This window comes from Liolophura sinensis, chromosome 13, assembly GCF_032854445.1.
Source record: "Liolophura sinensis isolate JHLJ2023 chromosome 13, CUHK_Ljap_v2, whole genome shotgun sequence".
NCBI lineage: Eukaryota > Metazoa > Mollusca > Polyplacophora > Chitonida > Chitonidae > Liolophura > Liolophura sinensis.
In genome coordinates, this window is record NC_088307.1 from 9,320,013 (window position 1) to 9,340,456 (window position 20,444).

The 20,444-nt window shown below is 37.6% G+C and overlaps 1 protein-coding gene across 1 annotated transcript; it reads left to right on the top strand.

Annotated features, from left to right (window-relative positions):
* The first annotated feature begins 150 nt into the window (after window positions 1–150).
* LOC135480830 (phosphatidylinositol 4-phosphate 5-kinase-like protein 1) lies at window positions 151–15,397 on the top strand. Its single transcript, XM_064760758.1, is given in 10 exon segments — window positions 151–283; window positions 5,205–5,384; window positions 6,133–6,195; window positions 8,204–8,397; window positions 9,544–9,579; window positions 11,201–11,291; window positions 11,842–11,937; window positions 12,755–12,827; window positions 13,005–13,161; window positions 14,764–15,397. Coding segments are annotated over 9 exon segments (1,518 nt in total). The 5' UTR covers window positions 151–283; window positions 5,205–5,210.
* Window positions 15,398–20,444: the final 5,047 nt, after the last annotated feature.

Consider the following 20,444-nt stretch of genomic DNA (forward strand, 5'->3'; position numbering starts at 1 on the left):
TTTGACGTCAGCAAAATATATGTGAGAAAGACTACAGGCGAAAATAAAGCTGTGTCGCTTTTCACAATTTCAGGTCAGCGTGTCAACAACGGGCTCGCTTAGCAGAGTTTCTTGACCTGAGATTTTGACCTGAATCTCAAAGCATCTCTGCATGTGCGAGTATCTAACACTGTCCGTGGTTATCGTTCATGAACATACGTCAAACTGATTTTATCTCAACATGTGATTTTGTACATGTTGGGATACAGATAGCCGAAGAAGAAGAAAAGCCTTCACTTCAAAAGTGCGTTAAAATTGTGAGTTACATGTACGCCTTAACAATTTTATTTTAATGCTGTGGTTGGAGTGGAAATTTCATGACTAAATTATAGGCCTATCAAGTATCATTTATGTTCAAGTCTAAGTACGGAAATAATGCTACAAGTTTGGACTCAAGCCTACTGTAAGACCTCCATGGTATCCTGGGTCCTGCCTTTTTTTCAAGACAACCACATATCCTCGTGTCGATCCAACGGGCGCGCCAGGCCATATTTTAGAGCCACTGAATCGTTACGGTGGGGGGCGGGGGGGTGGAATTGGTTTTCCATATTTCTGGAGAGCATTCATTTTTATACGTAATTCTGCCCCAAGGTTAAAGGCCATTAAGCCGGTCTAGGCAGCGGAAGCTTTGGGATGTGTACTACAGTTTTTGATGAAAAGTGGTACGGCCTTGACCATGTCTTCCTACCTTACCACTGATTTTCTTGCAAATCTATTTTCTAAATTCTAAATATAAATTCTTCAGGTTAAAATGCTTGAGTGAGTATATATGCTGGGAAAGCTAATTAAGCAGTCTTTCATGAAGCTAAATTGTTTATTAGAGATTTGTTAATTTTATTTCCTGCCACCAGTGCTTTTACTCAAATTGTTGCTTTTACCTGTAATTAACACTGTTATTCATGTAATCCCTGATAGCTAGACAATAAGTTCAAATGTCATTCAAATGTCAACTCAACATACTAATTAATGAGCACAATTCTTTGATCTGCTTTAATCCTGGCAAACATGTACATACAAGTCCTGACTTTCTTAAACGGCACCCCAGCTCACCTCCCCTCCTCACAACCCTGTGTGTTAAAGCCAGAATGGTTCGTGGTCAGTGAAGCATGAACTGACAGTTGTTATTCACATTACAGTGAAGTGGTTGCCAAGGCTGTTAAGGAATTCAGTTTGCAAACACTCTCTCACTTTGTAGGTACATGTGGGTTAAATATGCAATGACCCGGCTGTTGTTGTTGTTGGATTTGGCATTGTAAAATGGAACATGTTGTGATATAGGTCTATTATATCTTGTGGCACAATTTATCATGTGTCCTGATTTCACCAATGCCATTAGTACGCAGAGTTGACGTGATGACTGATGAGGCGGTACAACGATATATGGTGAGGATTTACCATTAATTTTGTGAATGATTAATTTTGTACCGGCTCCGTACTGGGCTTATAGTTTCATAAAGATGTCGTACGTGTACGATAATTGCACATATAGGACAACGGTGCGGTAATAATGATGTACAAAACATCGTACGACAAATGTACAATAAAAAAATGTTGTGCGCTGCTTGGTGAATCTGACCCCGTGCCCATGAAAGGTATGCTATTGAGAGCCAGATTTACCGAGTTGATTATGTGTTAGCTACAACAAGCAGCTCTGTGAGTCTATCTGTTGTTAGGTCTATCTGCCCAGGTCAATCGGTCAAATTTTTTGATATCCTCTCTCTAAACATGGATTCTAGCACAGCGCAATGACCCAGGAGCCTCCCACCAGTGCTGTCGCTGTGAGTTTAAGTCCAGCTCATGCTGGCTTCCTCTCCGGCCGTACATGGGAAGGTTTTCGAGCAACCTGCGGATGGTCGTGGGCTGCCCCCGGGCTCTCCCTGTTTTCCTCCCACCATAATGCTAGCCGCCGTCGTATAAGTGAAATATTCTTGAGTACGGCGTAAAACACCAATCAAATAAATAAATAAACATGGATTGTTCACTTGAGGCACCCTGTGGGACGGGGAGGGGTGGGGGAATGTTATGATGTCATACTAGCTATCGCAAATTTGCATTTTATATTCAGTTCAGTTCGTTCAGGTGAATTACTTTTAGAGACGTAAAATTTAGCCCACAAAAGTGCATTTGTAGACACAAATAAATGTCATGTACAAAATATTATTTTTGGTGCTCAGACTTCCAGTTTTCCCATAGAATATCATCCTATGTTCCAAATAAGTGTGTGTAAAACTGTGTATAAAATACACAACTCCATGTCCCAATGGATAAAACCCTAAGGTAGTGATTTCAGTGTCTCTTGATAATGAATTTTAGGAGCTTTTGTGAAGGTAATCAATTTAAGTGTGCCATTTAGAGAGTTTTAGAATACTGTATTTCACCTAAAGTTTGGCCTGTAAAAGTGCACTTTCAGCAGAACATGAAGGTCTTATACAATTACACATTTGATGCGAACACGTGAAGAGAAATTAGTCAAACTGCACAAAAACTCAAAAGTGGTCTTCTCAAGGTGGATGAAATAATCAGAATAAAGCAAGATGTGTCACTTGAAAGAAGCTTGAAAGGTGAATTAATTGCCTTTCAGTCACTATAAAACAAGACTAAGCTTGAGTTCAATCCCAGCTCTGGCAGGGAATTGTCTGCATTCCGCTGCACGCATTGTTCTTTGGACCTGTCACCTTGGTGGCAATAAGTACATGGTCGAGGGTGCTCTTTTTGTGTCGAGACCTACTCTACATGAAGTTACGTGATGGGGATCACTTGATTTACATCAAACTGGAATATGTCACGGTCTGCCAAAAGTTGATGAGTTTCTACGTACTCCGGGCATTCCAGTTTCCTCCACCCATGGAACTGGCTGCCGGCATACAAGTGAAAACTTCTTGAGTATGGAGTTAAACAACACAGAAATAAATAGATAAATAAATAATAGGGCCTTGTGACCTGCACTGATTGTTTATAGTATTAGCTCACATAATTGAGCTCTATTTTTTGGTCCATAAATCTAGATCAAACAGAATTCTAGATCATAAATCATGAACAAACAGAATTCTGGTCCATAAATCAAGAACAAACAAAATTCTGGGCCATAAATCAAGGACAAACAGAATTCTGGGTCATAAATCAAGAACAAACAGAATTCTGCTCCATAAATCTAGAACATACATTACAGATTTCTAGGCCACAAATCTAGAACCAACAGAATTCTGGGCCATCAATCAAGAACAAACAAAATTCTGGGCCATAAATCAAGAACAAACAGAATTCTGAGCCATAAATCAGGGACAAAAAGAATTCTGGGCCATAAATCTAGAACATACAAATAGAATCCTGGGCCATAAATCTAGAACATACAAACAGAATTCTGGGCCATAAATCTAGAACATAGAGAATTCTGTTCCATAAATCTAGAACGTACATTACAGATTTCTTGGCCACAAATCTAGAACAAACAGAATTCTTGGCCATAAATCTAGAACATGCAGAATTCTAGGCCATAAATTTAGAATATACATTACAGAATTCTAGTCCATAAATCTATAACATACAGAATTCAATTGTTCTATTAAATTGGTTTATGGTTACTCTGAAATGCATTTGAAACATTGAATTCTATTGTAGGGCTTTTTCTGAGCATATATTGTGACCAGTGATGTCACATCAGGTTTTTGCTTACTAAAGTAGACAAACAGCTAGACTTCTGCATTAAAAATGCATACAACTTCAACCAGAGCAATGAATGTATTTGACTGGCCAAAAATATGGATGTCAAGACATTATTCCTCGCTGGGTCCCAACAGACCAGTATAGAATCCATTTTAAACATATTTATATGCGTTGGGAAAAGTCGAAAAAGAAGAACTCAAACTATTTTCCTCGACAATGTTTACTTGTCTTTCATCTGACCTACACTTCATTTTAGTGTTTTCTTTGTGTTTAATATTTGAACCCCTGGATGTTAAAAATGTTGGAGTGTCTGCCAGTAGTATTGTCAGACAGGCCCAGTCTGTGTATTATTTACCAACTTGGTATTTCTAACAAGAAACGGCTCCCCTGTTTCTGATATTTATTGTCCCTTGGCAAACAAGAAATTATTCATGCTTTTTGCATTGTTTGAGAAATGTTTCCAGACGTGGGGCAGTAAGTTTTAAGTTACATCTTGTAGGCAGGCTTTATGTAGGTTGCAGTGCTACCTCCAGAAATGGTTATTTGGGTCTGTAGCATTTCTGGTGTCAACACGCAGTCGAAATCTTCCTTGCCACACAAGGTACAGATATCTCATAGGCAAGAGAATGGTTCCATATCCTGTCACTTCTGAGTTCCAAAAGGACTTTCTGTTTGAGGTTTGGGTGCTGTTTTTTTTTTCAGTTTTTCTCAAAAACACAGCCTTTTGATGGAAAAAGGCTCAAGGTGTTTCTGAACTGAGCTATTGTACATTTTGAGAGAAAAAAAGAAATATGCATGTTTGAAGTTGCTTCAAAGTTTATTTGGTGTGGGAAAATGAGCAGGGTTTGTACAGCATTAAAAGCCATAACCAAGCATTTAGGTGTGAGTTTTAAATATATACAAAGCTGTTCGAGCACTTCTCACGGCAGGTGATCTGATCCAGGTCATGAGGATTAGCCACGCCACAGGAAACAAAAGAGGATTAAAGCCACCCATGATGATACCTCTTTGACGTGCTTGAACAATTTTGGCCATATTATGTCTTTTAAGATATTAAGATTTGTTTTTAAGTGTTCTCTTAAATACACGAAAACTAACACCCGTGAGCATATTTTTGGAGAAAATCAGCGGAAATAAATTCCCGCTAATAATAAGTACTTTACAGTATCTGTTATAAACACATTTTCCATCAGTTGAACGGGGAATTGATTGGTGTTTAACGCTCTCTGCACAAGCATTTTTCACTCATTCGACAGTAGTCGGGTTTATGGGTGCAGGAAACACCATCAATCTTACCCAGGTACCTGATAAAACCTCGTGACTTGAACGTGGAACCAAAACAGCGAGAGCTGGATTTGAACCTGTGACCTCTTGGATTAAGGGCTTGACAGTTGCAGTAACCAAGCACTTTAACCATCTTGGTTCATCCTGCCTCAGTTAATTCATCAGTTCGTATAAACACTGTAACTGGAAATTTAGAAATTTGTTTCTTCGCCTGACAGCTCACCATGGCAGAGAAGAGAAAGCTGCGTAAAACAAGCGCCTGGCAGCGCCTGAAGAAGCGCTGGAACAGGAAGGGCATTGTGGAGATTGACGTAGGCCACCCCAGCTATAATGAGCTGTGCTGCATACGACAAGGGATACGGGAGGTGCTCCTCAACTATCCTCAGCTTGGTCCACAGGTTTGTATTATCTCACATTTATTAGTAAAACCAGTTGTTTTGGTTGGTCCGTATCTTGTGGTCTGTTTTGATTGGCCACTTCGTGCTCAGGAAATAACGTACATTAAAATTAATGAACAAACGGTATAAGTGATTTTCATGTTGCTGATTTTTTCTGATTCAAAGAACATTGTGTTATGAGGTATGTTTCAAATGTAGGATGATATCAGGAAAGCTTCACCACCGAAAATAATAGTTTATGACATTTGTTGTACTCTGAAAGGTAATCTTGGAGTGAAATGTTAGGCGATTTACATGCAGATTTTTCAAAAATAATAACATTTAAGCCTCCAGATCAGGTGAGGTGGAAAAACATGCTTAGGCCACGCCAGTTCTATTTTGCGTTTTAGTGGCAAGCCCACACTGAAATGTCCAAAAACCAGAATAAAAATAAAATTGAAAATCTGCCTTTTTATTGTGTATGACCTGGGTCTTTTTTGGATTTTCTGGTATTTTAAGGTTTCTGATCCAGTAGACATGCCTTCAGTGGGGAATATTGCTTGGACAGTCCACAGTTTCCCAAAAATGAGATCGTTTATCCGGTTTATTTTCATTATTATAACCTTCTCTAATATTGAAAAAAATTCATTCTGTCCGAAAACCAGAAATATAAATTGGAGTGGCCTTACATGTATACATGTATGAAATGAACACTGAAGAAATTCGAGGTCCTATGTATTGTTACAGAGTCTGGTGAATAATATTTCAGGATGAGTTGAGGACAGAAGACTATGACCACGTTTTGGAGAAGACAATGGTGATAAATAGGAAGGTATATGTGAAATTCTATCAGCTACATTAAGAAATGGACTGTGCTACAACTAGACTGTATACCATGCAGGGCATAATCTATCTTTGCCATAGCACAACACCTTTGTTTCCTGTGGTGTCTTGCATGATTGGGAATTGATTTCCCGAAATATCCTCTTTTCAGATATGTGCAATTCACTTTTACTGTTTGAACAGTGGGTCTAACATGTCTAAGGTATAATATAAGAATTGAATATTGATTTGTCTAAGTTCGGTTAACTTTAATGTGCATTCGCCAATTTCTTATGAAATTTAAGGTAATGGGAATATTTGACTAAGCCTAAGTTCCAGTTAACTGTAAAGTACGTGGGAAGGTCTGTCAGCAACCTCCCGATGGTCGTGGGTTTCCCCGTGGCTCTGACCGGTTTTCTCCCACCATAATTGTCTCCTCCGTCGTATATGTGAAATATTCTTGAGTACAGCACAAAATACCAATGAAATAAATAAATAAATAACTCTAAAGTACACTTAAAAAAACTTATAGCCCCTGATACATGTTTTTTCACAAAATTTACCGTTTTGCATTAAAATGAAATCACTTTTGAGCCCACTGACCCTTTCCCCAAAACCGTGGATTATGCCCTGGTATATGAAATATAGTTTCATGTATGACTATACATGTAAGGCATTTGTTTTGCTCGATCCTGCCCGTTCAGTTCATCTTGAAGGCAAAGAACACACTAGCATGAAGTACATGTCAGATGAAAGGCCAATAAATATTGTCCAGGAAAATAGTTTGATTTATTTATTTCGAATATTTTTCAATCTAGTAAAATGCATTTAAAACTTTGGATTTTACTCTGGCCTTCTTTGACTAGAATGAAACCATTAATGTCACTTCAACATTTTGCCGCTTGCTACAGATAGTTCAATCATTCAAGATGAATTCTCATTTAGAGCTACGAATGCATTCAACTTTTGGACCTTGAAACAAACAAGTCAGAAGTATTACTGTGAAGTCACGGACACACTCAGAGTCCTAACTGACCTCCATAGAATGTTTTAAATGCATTTTAGTGAGTTAGAAAAATTTTGGAAAAAAAAATAAATCAAATTATTTTCCTTGATGGTGTGTAATCGGCTTTCATTTGATAAATACTTTATTTTAGTGTTTCCACAAAAGATGTTTTGAAGGTTTGTTTAGAAGGTGGGTTGATTATCTTACCGGACACATTGTAAGTTCGTTCAGTGCATTAGCACTGCAGGAGCCTCCCAACAGTGCGGCCTCTGTGTCAGTTTAAGCTGGCTTCCTGCCTGGGCGTACGTGGGAAGGTCTTCTATTACCCTGCTAATGGTCGTTGGTTTACCCCGGGCTCTGCCATATTTGTGGCGTCGTATTTTTGAGTACGACGTAAAACACCAATCAAATAAATAAATAAATCATTCAGCACAGAAAGTAATATTTTGTGACCTTTATTTGCTTCTAAAAGTCCCCTTTTTGGGGGGTGAGGTGTGTGAAGGAGTGTGTGTGAAGGTGATTAGCAAAATATGGTTAATTGTTAGCTTGATCTTCAATCATAATCGTTCATTCATTAATTCATTCAATCAGTCATTCATTCATTCATTTATTTATTATTTTCATTAGTAGGAAATTTAGGTTGAACCCATGTCATATTTTAAAATAGTGCTCCAAAATGCGGAGCAGTTTTGAATCTGCCTGTCTTGGTCTTTGGCATGTACTCTGACTAAGTTAAGTTGAATTTGACATCTGCTTTTATTTTTCAAAATTATTTGCCCTGTTAATTTTGTTTCTGTCCACTTAAATAATTTCAACATGAATTTATGACTCATTCTCAACAAGGTATGTTGTAGAAATGTAAGTTATAAAATTCTACTTGTGGACGGCAACATAAATCAGCATGAAATGGTGAGCATGATCTTTTAAATCTGCCAATTGGCGTACAAAAAAGAGGGTATGTCTATTTTGTGAATGCTTAGCCCAGGTCCCGATGTGTGTCTTGTTTGTACAGCACTACACGTTCTGCAGTTATGCCAGTGCTGTGTTCGCCACAATGCGCCGAGCAATTGACGTTGACGAAGAACAGTATCAAAAATCCTTGGCCCCGTCCGAGGCTCTTCCATATTTGGAGTTCCACAGCAACTCCCGAAGTGGCCAGAATTTCTACTTGTCGTAAGTGCAGAAACTTTCTTATCAGTCAAACAAATTTTGGAGGAATTGCATGTTTTTTTTGCAAAATTTGTTTTAAAAGAATCATTTTTTTCACCCCAGTCTAATGACTGAGTTTAAAACTTTATTGTTCTAAAGAATGGTGAGATCCTCTTTTGAAATGAAGGTCAGAGGGGTTCTTTTTGTACCGCAATGCCATGCCATTGCAGCTTTTAGTTGTTATAAAAAACAATGGAGTTCACCTCTTGTGAAATGAAAGTAGAAAATTAAAGCTCTATGGTGATGATGAGCTCTGAAACCAGAGGAGATTTATTTTCCATATAGATTGTTATTTTGAGAGATTCTCTTCTTGCATTTGTCCATTGGTGCTCGAGGCTGTGATGGCAATACGTCTTCATTTATTTAATTGTTGTTTTGCGCCGTACTCAAGAACATTTCATTCATACGACGGCAACCAGCATTATGGTGGGTGGAAACCGGGCCCAGCCCAGGGGAAACCCACGACTATCCGCAGGTTGCTGCCAGACTTTCATAATGGCAATAAGAGGGCTATAGTTCTCGTAGAACTTTCAGGTGTTCTTGCATGGAGTTTATTGAGGATCCCTTTACTCTAATTCTTCAACCTTTACAACCACCACTGTGACAATAGTTTAAAATATTGTGAGAGCACTATGGACTGTGGAGAAATAATCTGTATAGTTTTTATCACTTTTTTTTTTGCACCTTTTTGGTGTTATTGTCATAATAATTGAATGCTGCTGAAAAAAGTGCTTTAAATGTCAAAAAGGTTGAAGATTTACAGAACCTGTAACCTCTGACCTTTGAGAAAGTTTGTCAGTTGCTTACCTAAGGGTGATGGTTTATTCTTAGTTCGAAGGGTTCCTCCACTCGTAAAACTCACTGTCATCGTGTATAAAGTAAAATGTTCTTGAGCATCTGTACATTTATTATGATCAAAGAAGTAAATACAGAGGTTTGTGTGTTTCCTTTACAGAACTGACATGCAATATTTCATGTGTGTTTTCCTTTTCAGAACTGACATGCAATATTTCATGTGTGTTTCCTTTTCAGAACTGACATGCAGTATTTCATGTGTGTTTCCCTTTCAGAACTGACATGCAATATTTCATGTTTATTTCTTTTTCAGAACTGACATGCAGTATTTCCTCAAGGACTGACCACAAAGAAGCCAGTCAGGTTTTTTCTGAGTATTCTCAAGTAAGTAATTATACCGTTCACTTTCCTGTTCACGTTGATGTTCAGATTCATTGAGCATTCATTACTGACACCATTCTGTTCCACAATGACACCATGGATTAAGCTGGTGTCCAGAAAATTGTGCTTCATTTTTGAAGGTCTAATAAACGTGGGAAACATTTGCATAATTCTGTACAAGAGGACAAGAAGCCAACAGTGACATGATTCTGTTACATGGAGAGAACAAGCCATCAGTGACATGGTTCTGTACAAAGAGGCAACAAGATGCATGTAACATTGACATAATTCTGTTACAAAGAGGCAAACAAGCCAACAGTGAGATGATTCTGTTACATGGAGACAACAAGGCAACATTGACATAATTTTCCTTACATAAGCCAAGACAACATTTCATAATTCTGTTACAAGATGAATTTATTGGTGTTTTACGCCGTACTCAAGAGTATTTCACTTGCACAAGGGCAGCCAGAAGTATCATGGGGAGAAAACCAGGAAGAGCTTGGTAGAAACCTCAGATAGAAAGCCTGCATGAGCTGGATTTGAACTCACAGTGACTGCATTGGTGGGAGGCTCCAGGGTCATTGCGCTGCACTGGCATGCTAACCCCATCGGCCTAAAGGAACGTTGAACTTCATTGAGTAGCTTTATAAGCATGGCAACATTGACTAATTGATAGAAGCACTACATTACAAAATATGGCAACATTGACTAATTGATTGTAGCACAACATTATAAAACATGGCAACATTGACTGTTTGCTGCACTACATTAAAAAAATGTCAACATTGATTGATTGTAGCACTACATTATACAACAGGGCAGCATTGACTAATTGATTATAAGCACTACATTATAAAACATGCGACATTGACTGATTGATCGTAAGCACTACATTATAAAACATGTCAACATTGACTAATTGATTGTTATGACTACATTATAAAACATGTCAACATTGACTAATTGGTTGTTAGCACTACATTACAAAACATGGCAACATTGACTAATTGATTATAAGCGTTACATTATAAAACATGCTGCATTGACTGATTGATTGTAAGCACTACATTATAAAACAGGGCAACATTGTCTAATTGATTGTTATCACAAACATTATAAAACATGGCAACATTGACTGATTGATTGTAGCACTACATTATAAAACATGGCAACATTAACTGATGGTAGCACTACATTATAAAACATGGCAACTACAGCTGATTGGAGCACTACATTATAAAACATGGCAAGTACAACTAATTGATTTTTTAGCACCACATTATAAAACATGGCAACATTGACACTGGTAACAGTGTAGTTGTTGCAGTGTCTAGAACATTAATTGAGGGTAGAACTATTTTATGAAACATAGCAACATGGACACTGTGGTAGCTTCGTTAAGACAACACTTTGATTTGTGGGAATATTTAAATTTAAATATTGATGTTGATTATTGATTAATATTGATGCATTAAAACCCTTATTATTCATTCATTGTATTAAAATGGTAACAATAATATATCAGGCGGCACTATAAACTTGACCTAATTTGTTGATAGCTGATTTGACATCACCCCACCTTCCAGGTTTACAGGGGACATGTTTCATGTTTTCCTTTCAGGCAGTACTTGGCCCATTTCCAAACCAATCCACACTCACTGCTTGTGAAGTTTCTGGGTCTGTACTCTATAAAGATGTCAGGTAGAAAGCAGGTAAATTGACCTCATGTTTCCCTACATAATTTATTTACATATTTGTTTATTTATTTATTTCATTGGTGTAAATGTCGTTTGTGGGTGGGGGAAGTTAGTGCCAGGAATAAACCATCATGTGTTGCCCAAGTACACGAGGAATTTCTAAAGTTTGTTGACTGATATTTTCCTGAAACTATAGTGACTGAAATAAACATGACGGTCCTAGAAAGCCATAAAAATTCAAAGCCATCATCGATTTGATTGGTGGTTTTGCGCTGTTCTTAAGAATATTTCACTTATATGACGGCGGCCAGCATTATGGTGGGAGGGAAACCGGGCAGAGTCCGCGGGGAAACCCACGATCATCCGCAGGTGCTGGAAGACCTTCCCATGAAGCCATCATGGGCCAGGCTACCTGTTAAGGTGTACAGCTGCATCTTGGCATAACTTTATAGAGCTACATGTAAAAAGGCCCTTCAGTGTCACTGAAACTTCCTGAGTGAGTCATGACTTGTTTTTTTTGGGTTTTTCTATACTAGCCAATGATACGCTCGTTTTTCTTTTTCAGAAATATTTCCTGGTAATGCAGAGCATATTTTTTCCAAGCGACAGGATTGAAGACAAGTTTGATATTAAAGGATGCTCTGCTGGGCGCTATCAAAAGGTAAACTGGAAGGATCTCTCAGAGCATATATCTCTGATGTAGAAATTTTCCCTCTACATACTATAGAGTAAAGGACAATAAATAAAGGGGCATAACTCCTCCTTCTGTCCTCTGTGCCAGTGATGAAGAATGGCTCAAAAATATCCTAGCGTAACGTGGTCTTGATCCAGATAACTACCAGTATTTAAAGTAAAAGAAACTAAAAGATGTAGTAATATTCATAAGGAAAACAACTGAAAACTGTGAATAAAAATATTGTCATTTATCTCTTTTTGATGTTTTGAGGACGTTTTAAAGAATTTTATGGTGGGCCTTATTTGGCCACAATGACAGTGTTCAGGAACTCTGACGTCACATCCCCTTTTTTTTCCCATACGCTTACCAGAAGAAAGGGATTATTGAGAACATTATTTCAGGAATCTTTTACTTCATGTAGAAAAAGATCTATGTTATGTTTACCATTGGAAAAACTTCTCGTGATGCAAGAGTTCCTAAACACTTGTGGTATGTTCCATAAACCCCATTATAGAATTCATATGTTTGAATGCCTTTAACTCTCTTCAAAGAAACCTAAAAGAAAAAGTGAAGCAAGTTTTAAGTGGTTTTTCTAGCATTGCCTATTTCAGTTTTCAGCTGTCATTTCCTTTATTATATTGATTTGCCTTTTAGCTTCAGGTCAACCTGTTCATCAATTTAATGCATAGCATTTTTCATTTAGTGTAATACATTTGCCTTTTCCAAAAATTTCTTTGAGGAATTGAAGCCAGCAATCAGCTATTTAAGTCATCTTTCTGATCTGATGTTTAAATTTTTTTAGCCCAGTCCTCCAGGTTCTACCCACATGGCTGTACTCAAGGATCAGAATTTCTGGAAAGAGTCCATCGATCTAGGTTTGTATTTTTCATTTTCATTTAACATTGTACTCTATTGGACTTTATTAGAAAAGCACAAAATAAACTAATGAACAAACATGAGATTATAAGGCTTTGTCTTCCTTTTAGGTCAGCAAAATAAATTAATCTATATTAACCATTAATCATGTGATGGTGATTTTTTTCCCCCCACAGGTCCACAAGGAGATTGGTTCCTGCAGACTCTGGAGAATGACTCTAACTTCCTGTCTGACCTGGGTGTCATAGATTACAGCCTTCTGATTGGTCGACAGCACCTTAGACAGGACGAGAGACGAGAGAGTATCAGTAATCTTGTGTGCCGTGTGCAAAAGTAGGACCTTCAGTAATTCTGTGCTGTTCAAATAAACTAGGAGATATTCTGTATGAAATATTATTCAGTATTTTCATCAAAGGGGCTGTCCTATGGAATTTTTTTGCCAAAAATTTCTGGGACAGCCTCTTTGTTGGCAAGAAAAGGTGATTTTGGGCAAAAATCCATGTTCACTAATCAGATCAAATTTTCTGTATTTACCAAGAAAAACACAAGTTTTATGTTTCATTAAATATCAAACTAGTATCTGTAGCATTTATAGTGTTAAAATGATTCCATAGTTTGAAAAAGTTAATGCAATTGGCTTTATGAATTTTAGAAACGTTATTATCCATTTAGATCGCTAAAATTGGCTGACATTTTGTGAAAGGTAATTGTTTGGGCTATTGTAAATTATAGAAAAAACTGGATTGGTGTATCTTGTGTCATCAGAGTACATCAGCTGTATGGTTAGTACAGACCATAGAATTCAAACCTTTGAAATGCATTTAGCTCTGTAGAAATACAAAAAAAAAAAACACCGACAAATTTGTTGTTACAGGTAGTTTTCACCTGTCTGTCCAGGGAATCATACTTTATTTTTTAGCTTTCTTTCTCTTGAAGAGAGATAATCCTGAGTATGTGACAAGAGTGTCAGGGACTGTGTACTTTGGTTTAGTCAAATCTCTACGTAGCCAAATATGGATACAGTATTATGATGGCTCTAATTCCGCAACCTTTGTGCATATAAAAGGGCAACTTTCAGTGCAATTTATACACATTTTAATTTGATTTCTGAGACAAAACTATATCGGTTGGATTGGCAATTGTCTGGGCTTCACAAAAAGTATAAGTTTATAAGTGAACACAACATAATGCCTTCAGAATATGCTTGAATAAACATCTTGCAAACATGCGAAGAATTGGAGTATATCAGACACAGTCATAAGTTTTGATGTATTCACGAGAGAATCTCGTGAAATGTTTGACTATTTCAACTAAAATGTCTGTAGCCTAGTCTGTGTAGATCTGTTAAACTGTGCTTTAATTTTTTATTTATTAATGTGGTTCACCAACCTTTTACAAAGGGAAGCAAATCTTGTAAGTAAATCTTGTAAAACATCAATTAGATAAATGGGGTCCGAAAACCCTGTGCAAAGGGAAGCAAATCTTGTAAATGATAAAACAGCAGTGCCCTCTATCTATTTGAATAACAATGTCAACTTAGATTATTACTGGTGTTGGTATTGAAATCAGTGGTATTGTTATTTAAGTAGGTAGAGGGCACTGCTGTTTTATCATTTACAAGATTTGCTTCCCTTTGCACAGGGTTTTCGGACCCCATTTATCTAATTGATGTCTTACACCGTACACAAGATTATGTCACTTATACGACGGCAGCCAGCATTATGGTGGGCGGAAAGCAATGATTCTCAGAAGGCTGGTGACAGACCTTCCCACGGATGAATTTTGCTTTGACTGCATGTTCCAGGAGCCGATATTTCGATACCCTTAATTGCCATCACATATATCTTACAGCATGAATATATTCTTTTGTGATCAGAATTTGTTGTTTTCATATGACAGTTAAAGATTTAAAATTCGAATTTTTTCATTTCCCAGGTCGCTCCATGATCCCACAACTGGTCAAACGGAGGCATTAGACACAGTAACAGATGTGTTAAAGGTGGGAGAGAAGAGCTACGTGAGAAGGGAGACTACTCTGGACAGTTTACCGTGCTCTTTGGAAGACCTAGATGAAAGCAGATCAGACAGTGTTTTTGCTAACCTTTCAAGCATAAGCCAGTCAAATGAGGCTGGGAGTAAGGGTGGACATAATAAAGGGTGGACATCAACCAATGAAAAGTCTTTATCAGTACCACCCGTGACAAAAACAATACATGGTAAGAAAGACATGAAGTCTGGCAAAGCTGCGTGGAATGGGACTGAAGACAAAGAGCGTGTCCGGCCTCGATCCACGTTGGTGTCGCTAACAAACAGCGATTATGTGGATGAGCAGGAAGGTGGGGCAACGCGCCGGCTACTGCCCAACTGTAAAAACTCCCTGCACATCATAGATGGGCCCCAATTTCGCTACTTTGTGGGAATAATTGACTTCCTCACAGTGTACGGACTTTGTCAGAAACTTGACTCCTTCCGAAAGAACATTAAATACTCGTGCGGAGACCACTCAACAATACCGCCTGTCCCTTACGCCCAGAGATTTCAACAATTCATTCGGGAAAGGACAAACTAAATTTAACAGTCATCACAGGAGAGGATATTCCAGCGGCCATTATTTAGGAATTCACAGACATTAAAGAAATAGAAATTGTCACGTGCATCTCGAGTTAAATGTGTAAAATCAGACAACATTTCAGGAATTGTGGACCAAAACTTTGATATTCCAGTGGGCATTATTTAGGAACTCACAGACATTAAAGAAATAGAAATTGTCATGTGCATCTCGAGTTAAATGTGTAAAATTAGACAACATTTCAGGAATTGTGGATGAAAACTTTGATATTCCAGTGGGCATTATTTAGGAATTCGCAGGCATTAAAGAAATAGAAATTGTCATGTGCATCTCGAGTTAAATGTGTAAAATTAGACAACATTTCAGGAATTGTGGACCAAAACTTTGATATTCCAGTGGGCATTATTTAGGAATTCACAGACATTAAAGAAATAGAAATTGTCATGTGCATCTCGAGTTAAATGTGTAAAATTAGACAACATTTCAGGAATTGTGGACCAAAACTTTGATATTCCAGTGGGCATTATTTAGGAATTCGCAGACATTAAAGAAATAGAAATTGTCATGTGCATCTCGAGTTAAATGTGTAAAATTAGACAACATTTCAGGAATTGTGGACCAAAACTTTGATATTCCAGTGGGCATTATTTAGGAATTCGCAGGCATTAAAGAAATAGAAATTGTCATGTGCATCTCGAGTTAAATGTGTAAAATTAGACAACATTTCAGGAATTGTGGACCAAAACTTTGATATTCCAGCGGCCATTATTTAGGAATTCACAGACATTAAAGAAATAGAAATTGTCATGTGCATCTCGAGTTAAATGTGTAAAATTAGACAACATTTCAGGAATTGTGGATGAAAACTTTGATATTCCAGCGGCCATTATTTAGGAATTCGCAGGCATTAAAGAAATAGAAATTGTCACGTGCATCTCGAGTTAAATGTGTAAAATTAGACAACATTTCAGGAATTGTGGACCAAAACTTTGATATTCCAGCGGCCATTATTTAGGAATTCACAGACATTAAAGAAATAGAAATTGTCATGTGCATCTCGAGTTAAATGTGTAAAATTAGACAACATTTCAGGAACTGTGGACCAAAACTTTGATATTCCAGTGGGCATTATTTAGGAATTCACAGACATTAAAGAAATAGAAATTGTCATGTGCATCTCGAGTTAAATGTGTAAAATTAGACAACATTTCAGGAATTGTGGACCAAAACTTTGATATTCCAGTGGGCATTATTTAGGAATTCACAGACATTAAAGAAATAGAAATTGTCATGTGCATCTCGAGTTAAATGTGTAAAATTAGACAACATTTCAGGAATTGTGGACCAAAACTTTGATATTCCAGTGGGCATTATTTAGGAATTCACAGACATTAAAGAAATAGAAATTGTCATGTGCATCTCGAGTTAAATGTGTAAAATTAGACAACATTTCAGGAATTGTGGACCAAAACTTTGATATTCCAGTGGGCATTATTTAGGAATTCGCAGGCATTAAAGAAATAGAAATTGTCATGTGCATCTCGAGTTAAATGTGTAAAATTAGACAACATTTCAGGAATTGTGGACCAAAACTTTGATATTCCAGCGGCCATTATTTAGGAATTCACAGACATTAAAGAAATAGAAATTGTCATGTGCATCTCGAGTTAAATGTGTAAAATTAGACAACATTTCAGGAATTGTGGATGAAAACTTTGATATTCCAGCGGCCATTATTTAGGAATTCGCAGGCATTAAAGAAATAGAAATTGTCACGTGCATCTCGAGTTAAATGTGTAAAATTAGACAACATTTCAGGAATTGTGGACCAAAACTTTGATATTCCAGCGGCCATTATTTAGGAATTCACAGACATTAAAGAAATAGAAATTGTCATGTGCATCTCGAGTTAAATGTGTAAAATTAGACAACATTTCAGGAATTGTGGACCAAAACTTTGACATAGACATGGCTTGCTTGGGGTTTATTGATACTTAATAGTATAATATTCTAGACATTACCAGACATGGCATCTCACCCAGTCACAGTATGCTTACCTCATAAAAGACACTAACATCAGTCAGAGTGTATGGACACCATACATGACACCCACCGCCAAGCCACAGTACGCTGACAACAGACATGGAACCCTGCTCTGACACTGGATATTGACAAGAGATAGGACACCCCATCCAGGCACAATATACTGACAAAGGGGACACCACCAGCCACACTTTTTGACACAGGCTGGTACTGTACATGTATTTTAAAGGCTCAAAACTTTTTGACATGGACAGGTACATCTATTTTTAAAAAATCCATACTTTTTGACATGGGCTGGTCGGTGTATTGTAAGGGCTCAAGACTCTTTGACATAAATAGGTATACATGTATTTTAAAGGTTCCATTCTATGACATTGACAGGTACATGTATTTTTAAAGGCTCAGAATACTTTGACACAGACAGGTACATGCATTTTTAAAGGCTCAGAACACTTTGACATAGACAGGTACATGCATTTTTAAAGGCTCAGAATACTTTGACAGACAGGTACATGCATTTTTAAAGGCTCAGAACACTTTGACACAGACAGGTACATGCATTTTCAAAGGCTCAGAACACTTTGACACAGACAGGTACATGCATTTTTGAAGGCTCAGAACGCTTTGACACAGACAGGTACATGCATTTTTGAAGGCTCAGAACGCTTTGACATAGACAGGTACATGCATTTTTAAAGGCTCAGAACACTTTGACATAGACAGGTACATGTATTTTTAAAGGCTCAGAACACTTTGACATAGACAGGTACATGCATTTTTAAAGGCTCAGAACACTTTGACACAGACAGGTACATGCATTTTTGAAGGCTCAGAACGCTTTGACATAGACAGGTACATGCATTTTTGAAGGCTCAGAACGGTTTGACATAGACAGGTACATGCATTTTTAAAGGCTCAGAACGCTTTGACATAGACAGGTACATGCATTTTTAAAGGCTCAGAACACTTTGACATAGACAGGTACATGCATTTTTAAAGGCTCAGAACACTTTGACACAGACAGGTACATGCATTTTTAAAGGCTCAGAACACTTTGACATAGACAGGTACATGCATTTTTAAAGGCTCAGAACACTTTGACATAGACAGGTACATGCATTTTCAAAGGCTCAGAACACTTTGACACAAACAGGTACATGCATTTTTGAAGGCTCAGAACGCTTTGACATAGACAGGTACATGCATTATAAAGTCTTAAGACTCTTTGTTGAGACGTGTACTAATATCTCAGTAATTTTTAGCACATTGATTGGTTCCTTGTACATCAACAGAACCAAGCTTTTCAACACTTCAATTAGTATCATGTATACTAACAACTACCAACATATTGAAATAAAATTTTGAATCATAATATATTTACATATTTTAACAAGTCCAAATTTGTAACTACATTAAAATCATGTTAAACTCAAAGATTGCCCAAATTTGGAATTCGATGGCATTTAACATGAAATTGTCAATTCATCAAGAATGATTTTGTCCAAACAGGGGTAATTGTGTACTGCCTCTCCTTTCACCAGACAACATCTTCTGAATTATTGGCTATGCAAATATTGAGAGAATGTTGAACAGTGACATTAAAATACAATGAAGTATTGTTGGGATTTTAGGTAAAAAAAAAAAACAATTACTGTCAAGATGTAAACCTTTTGAATTTAACAGTGCCATATTCACACTAATGTATTTCTTCATTATTAACATTAAGTGTAGTGAACAGTTTTAAAACTCCCTGAGTAAGGTGGTTAGCTGGTCAGTAGGTCAGACGTCCTGTGTCTTACTATCAATCACACTCTAAGTACATTGTAACTATCTTGACAACATACAGCAGACAAAAAAAAAAGATGGAATAAAAAGTGTAAGTTATTGCACGCCAGAAGTGATATTTTATGAATGGCGTTTGCCTGTACAAATGCAATTTTTTAACAGAATTTACATTTTAGATATGTTAAACTGTGGCAAAGACATCAGGGAGGCATTAATTGTTGTCCTAAAGATGTGATCTCATTAGGTTTTTTCATTCTATCACTGTATGCATCAGCTAAGTTTGGTATTTTTATATTTTGATGTTTATTAATCGTGCACTAAGTGTTCATATGTTGGGGTTAGCTTACAGCCAGTTTGGGTACTGGTACCCAGTGTCACTATTTTACATACTTTGAATGTATGAGGTTGTATGTTGACATGATTAAAAATGTAATCAGCAGTCAAGTCATTTGTTTAAAGTTAAAATTCTCCCACTCTCACCGTTTGTGCATGGACCGTGGTGACAATAGGCCTATCCGAACTGTCAATCAAAAAACATGAACTCAACCAATCATAAGCAGTAGTGTTGCAAACAGGGATATCCCACACATTGTTACAAATGTTCATCTTTCTGTGACGTCATAGCCTCACAGTTGAATGCTTGAATGGAATGGGACGTCAAATGTGTTGGATCTGTCCATTCACAGGGCCCTGCTGACAGTTCATGGGGCCTTGCTGACAATTCATGGAGCCTTGCTGACAATTCATAGGGCCTTGCTGACAATTCAGTGAGCCTTGCTGACAATTCAAGAGGCCTTGCTGACAACTCAAGGGGCCTTGCTGACAATTCAAGGGGCTTTGTTGACGATTCAAGGGACCTAGCTGACAATCCATGAGGCCTTGCTGACAACCCATGAGACCTTGCTGACAATTCATGGAGCCTTGCTGACAATTCAGTGAGCCTTGCTGACAATTCAAGAGGCCTTGCTGACAACTCAAGGGGCCTTGCTGACAATTCAAGGGGCTTTGCTGACGATTCAAGGGACCTGGCTGACAATCCATGAGGCCTTGCTGACAATCCATGGGACCTTGCTGACAATTCATGGAGCCTTGCTGACAATTCAGTGAGCCTTGCTGACAATTCAAGAGGCCTTGCTGACAACCCAAGGGGCTTTGCTGACAATTCAAGGGGCTTTGCTGACAATTCAAGGGGCCTTGCTGACAATTCAAGGGGCCTGGT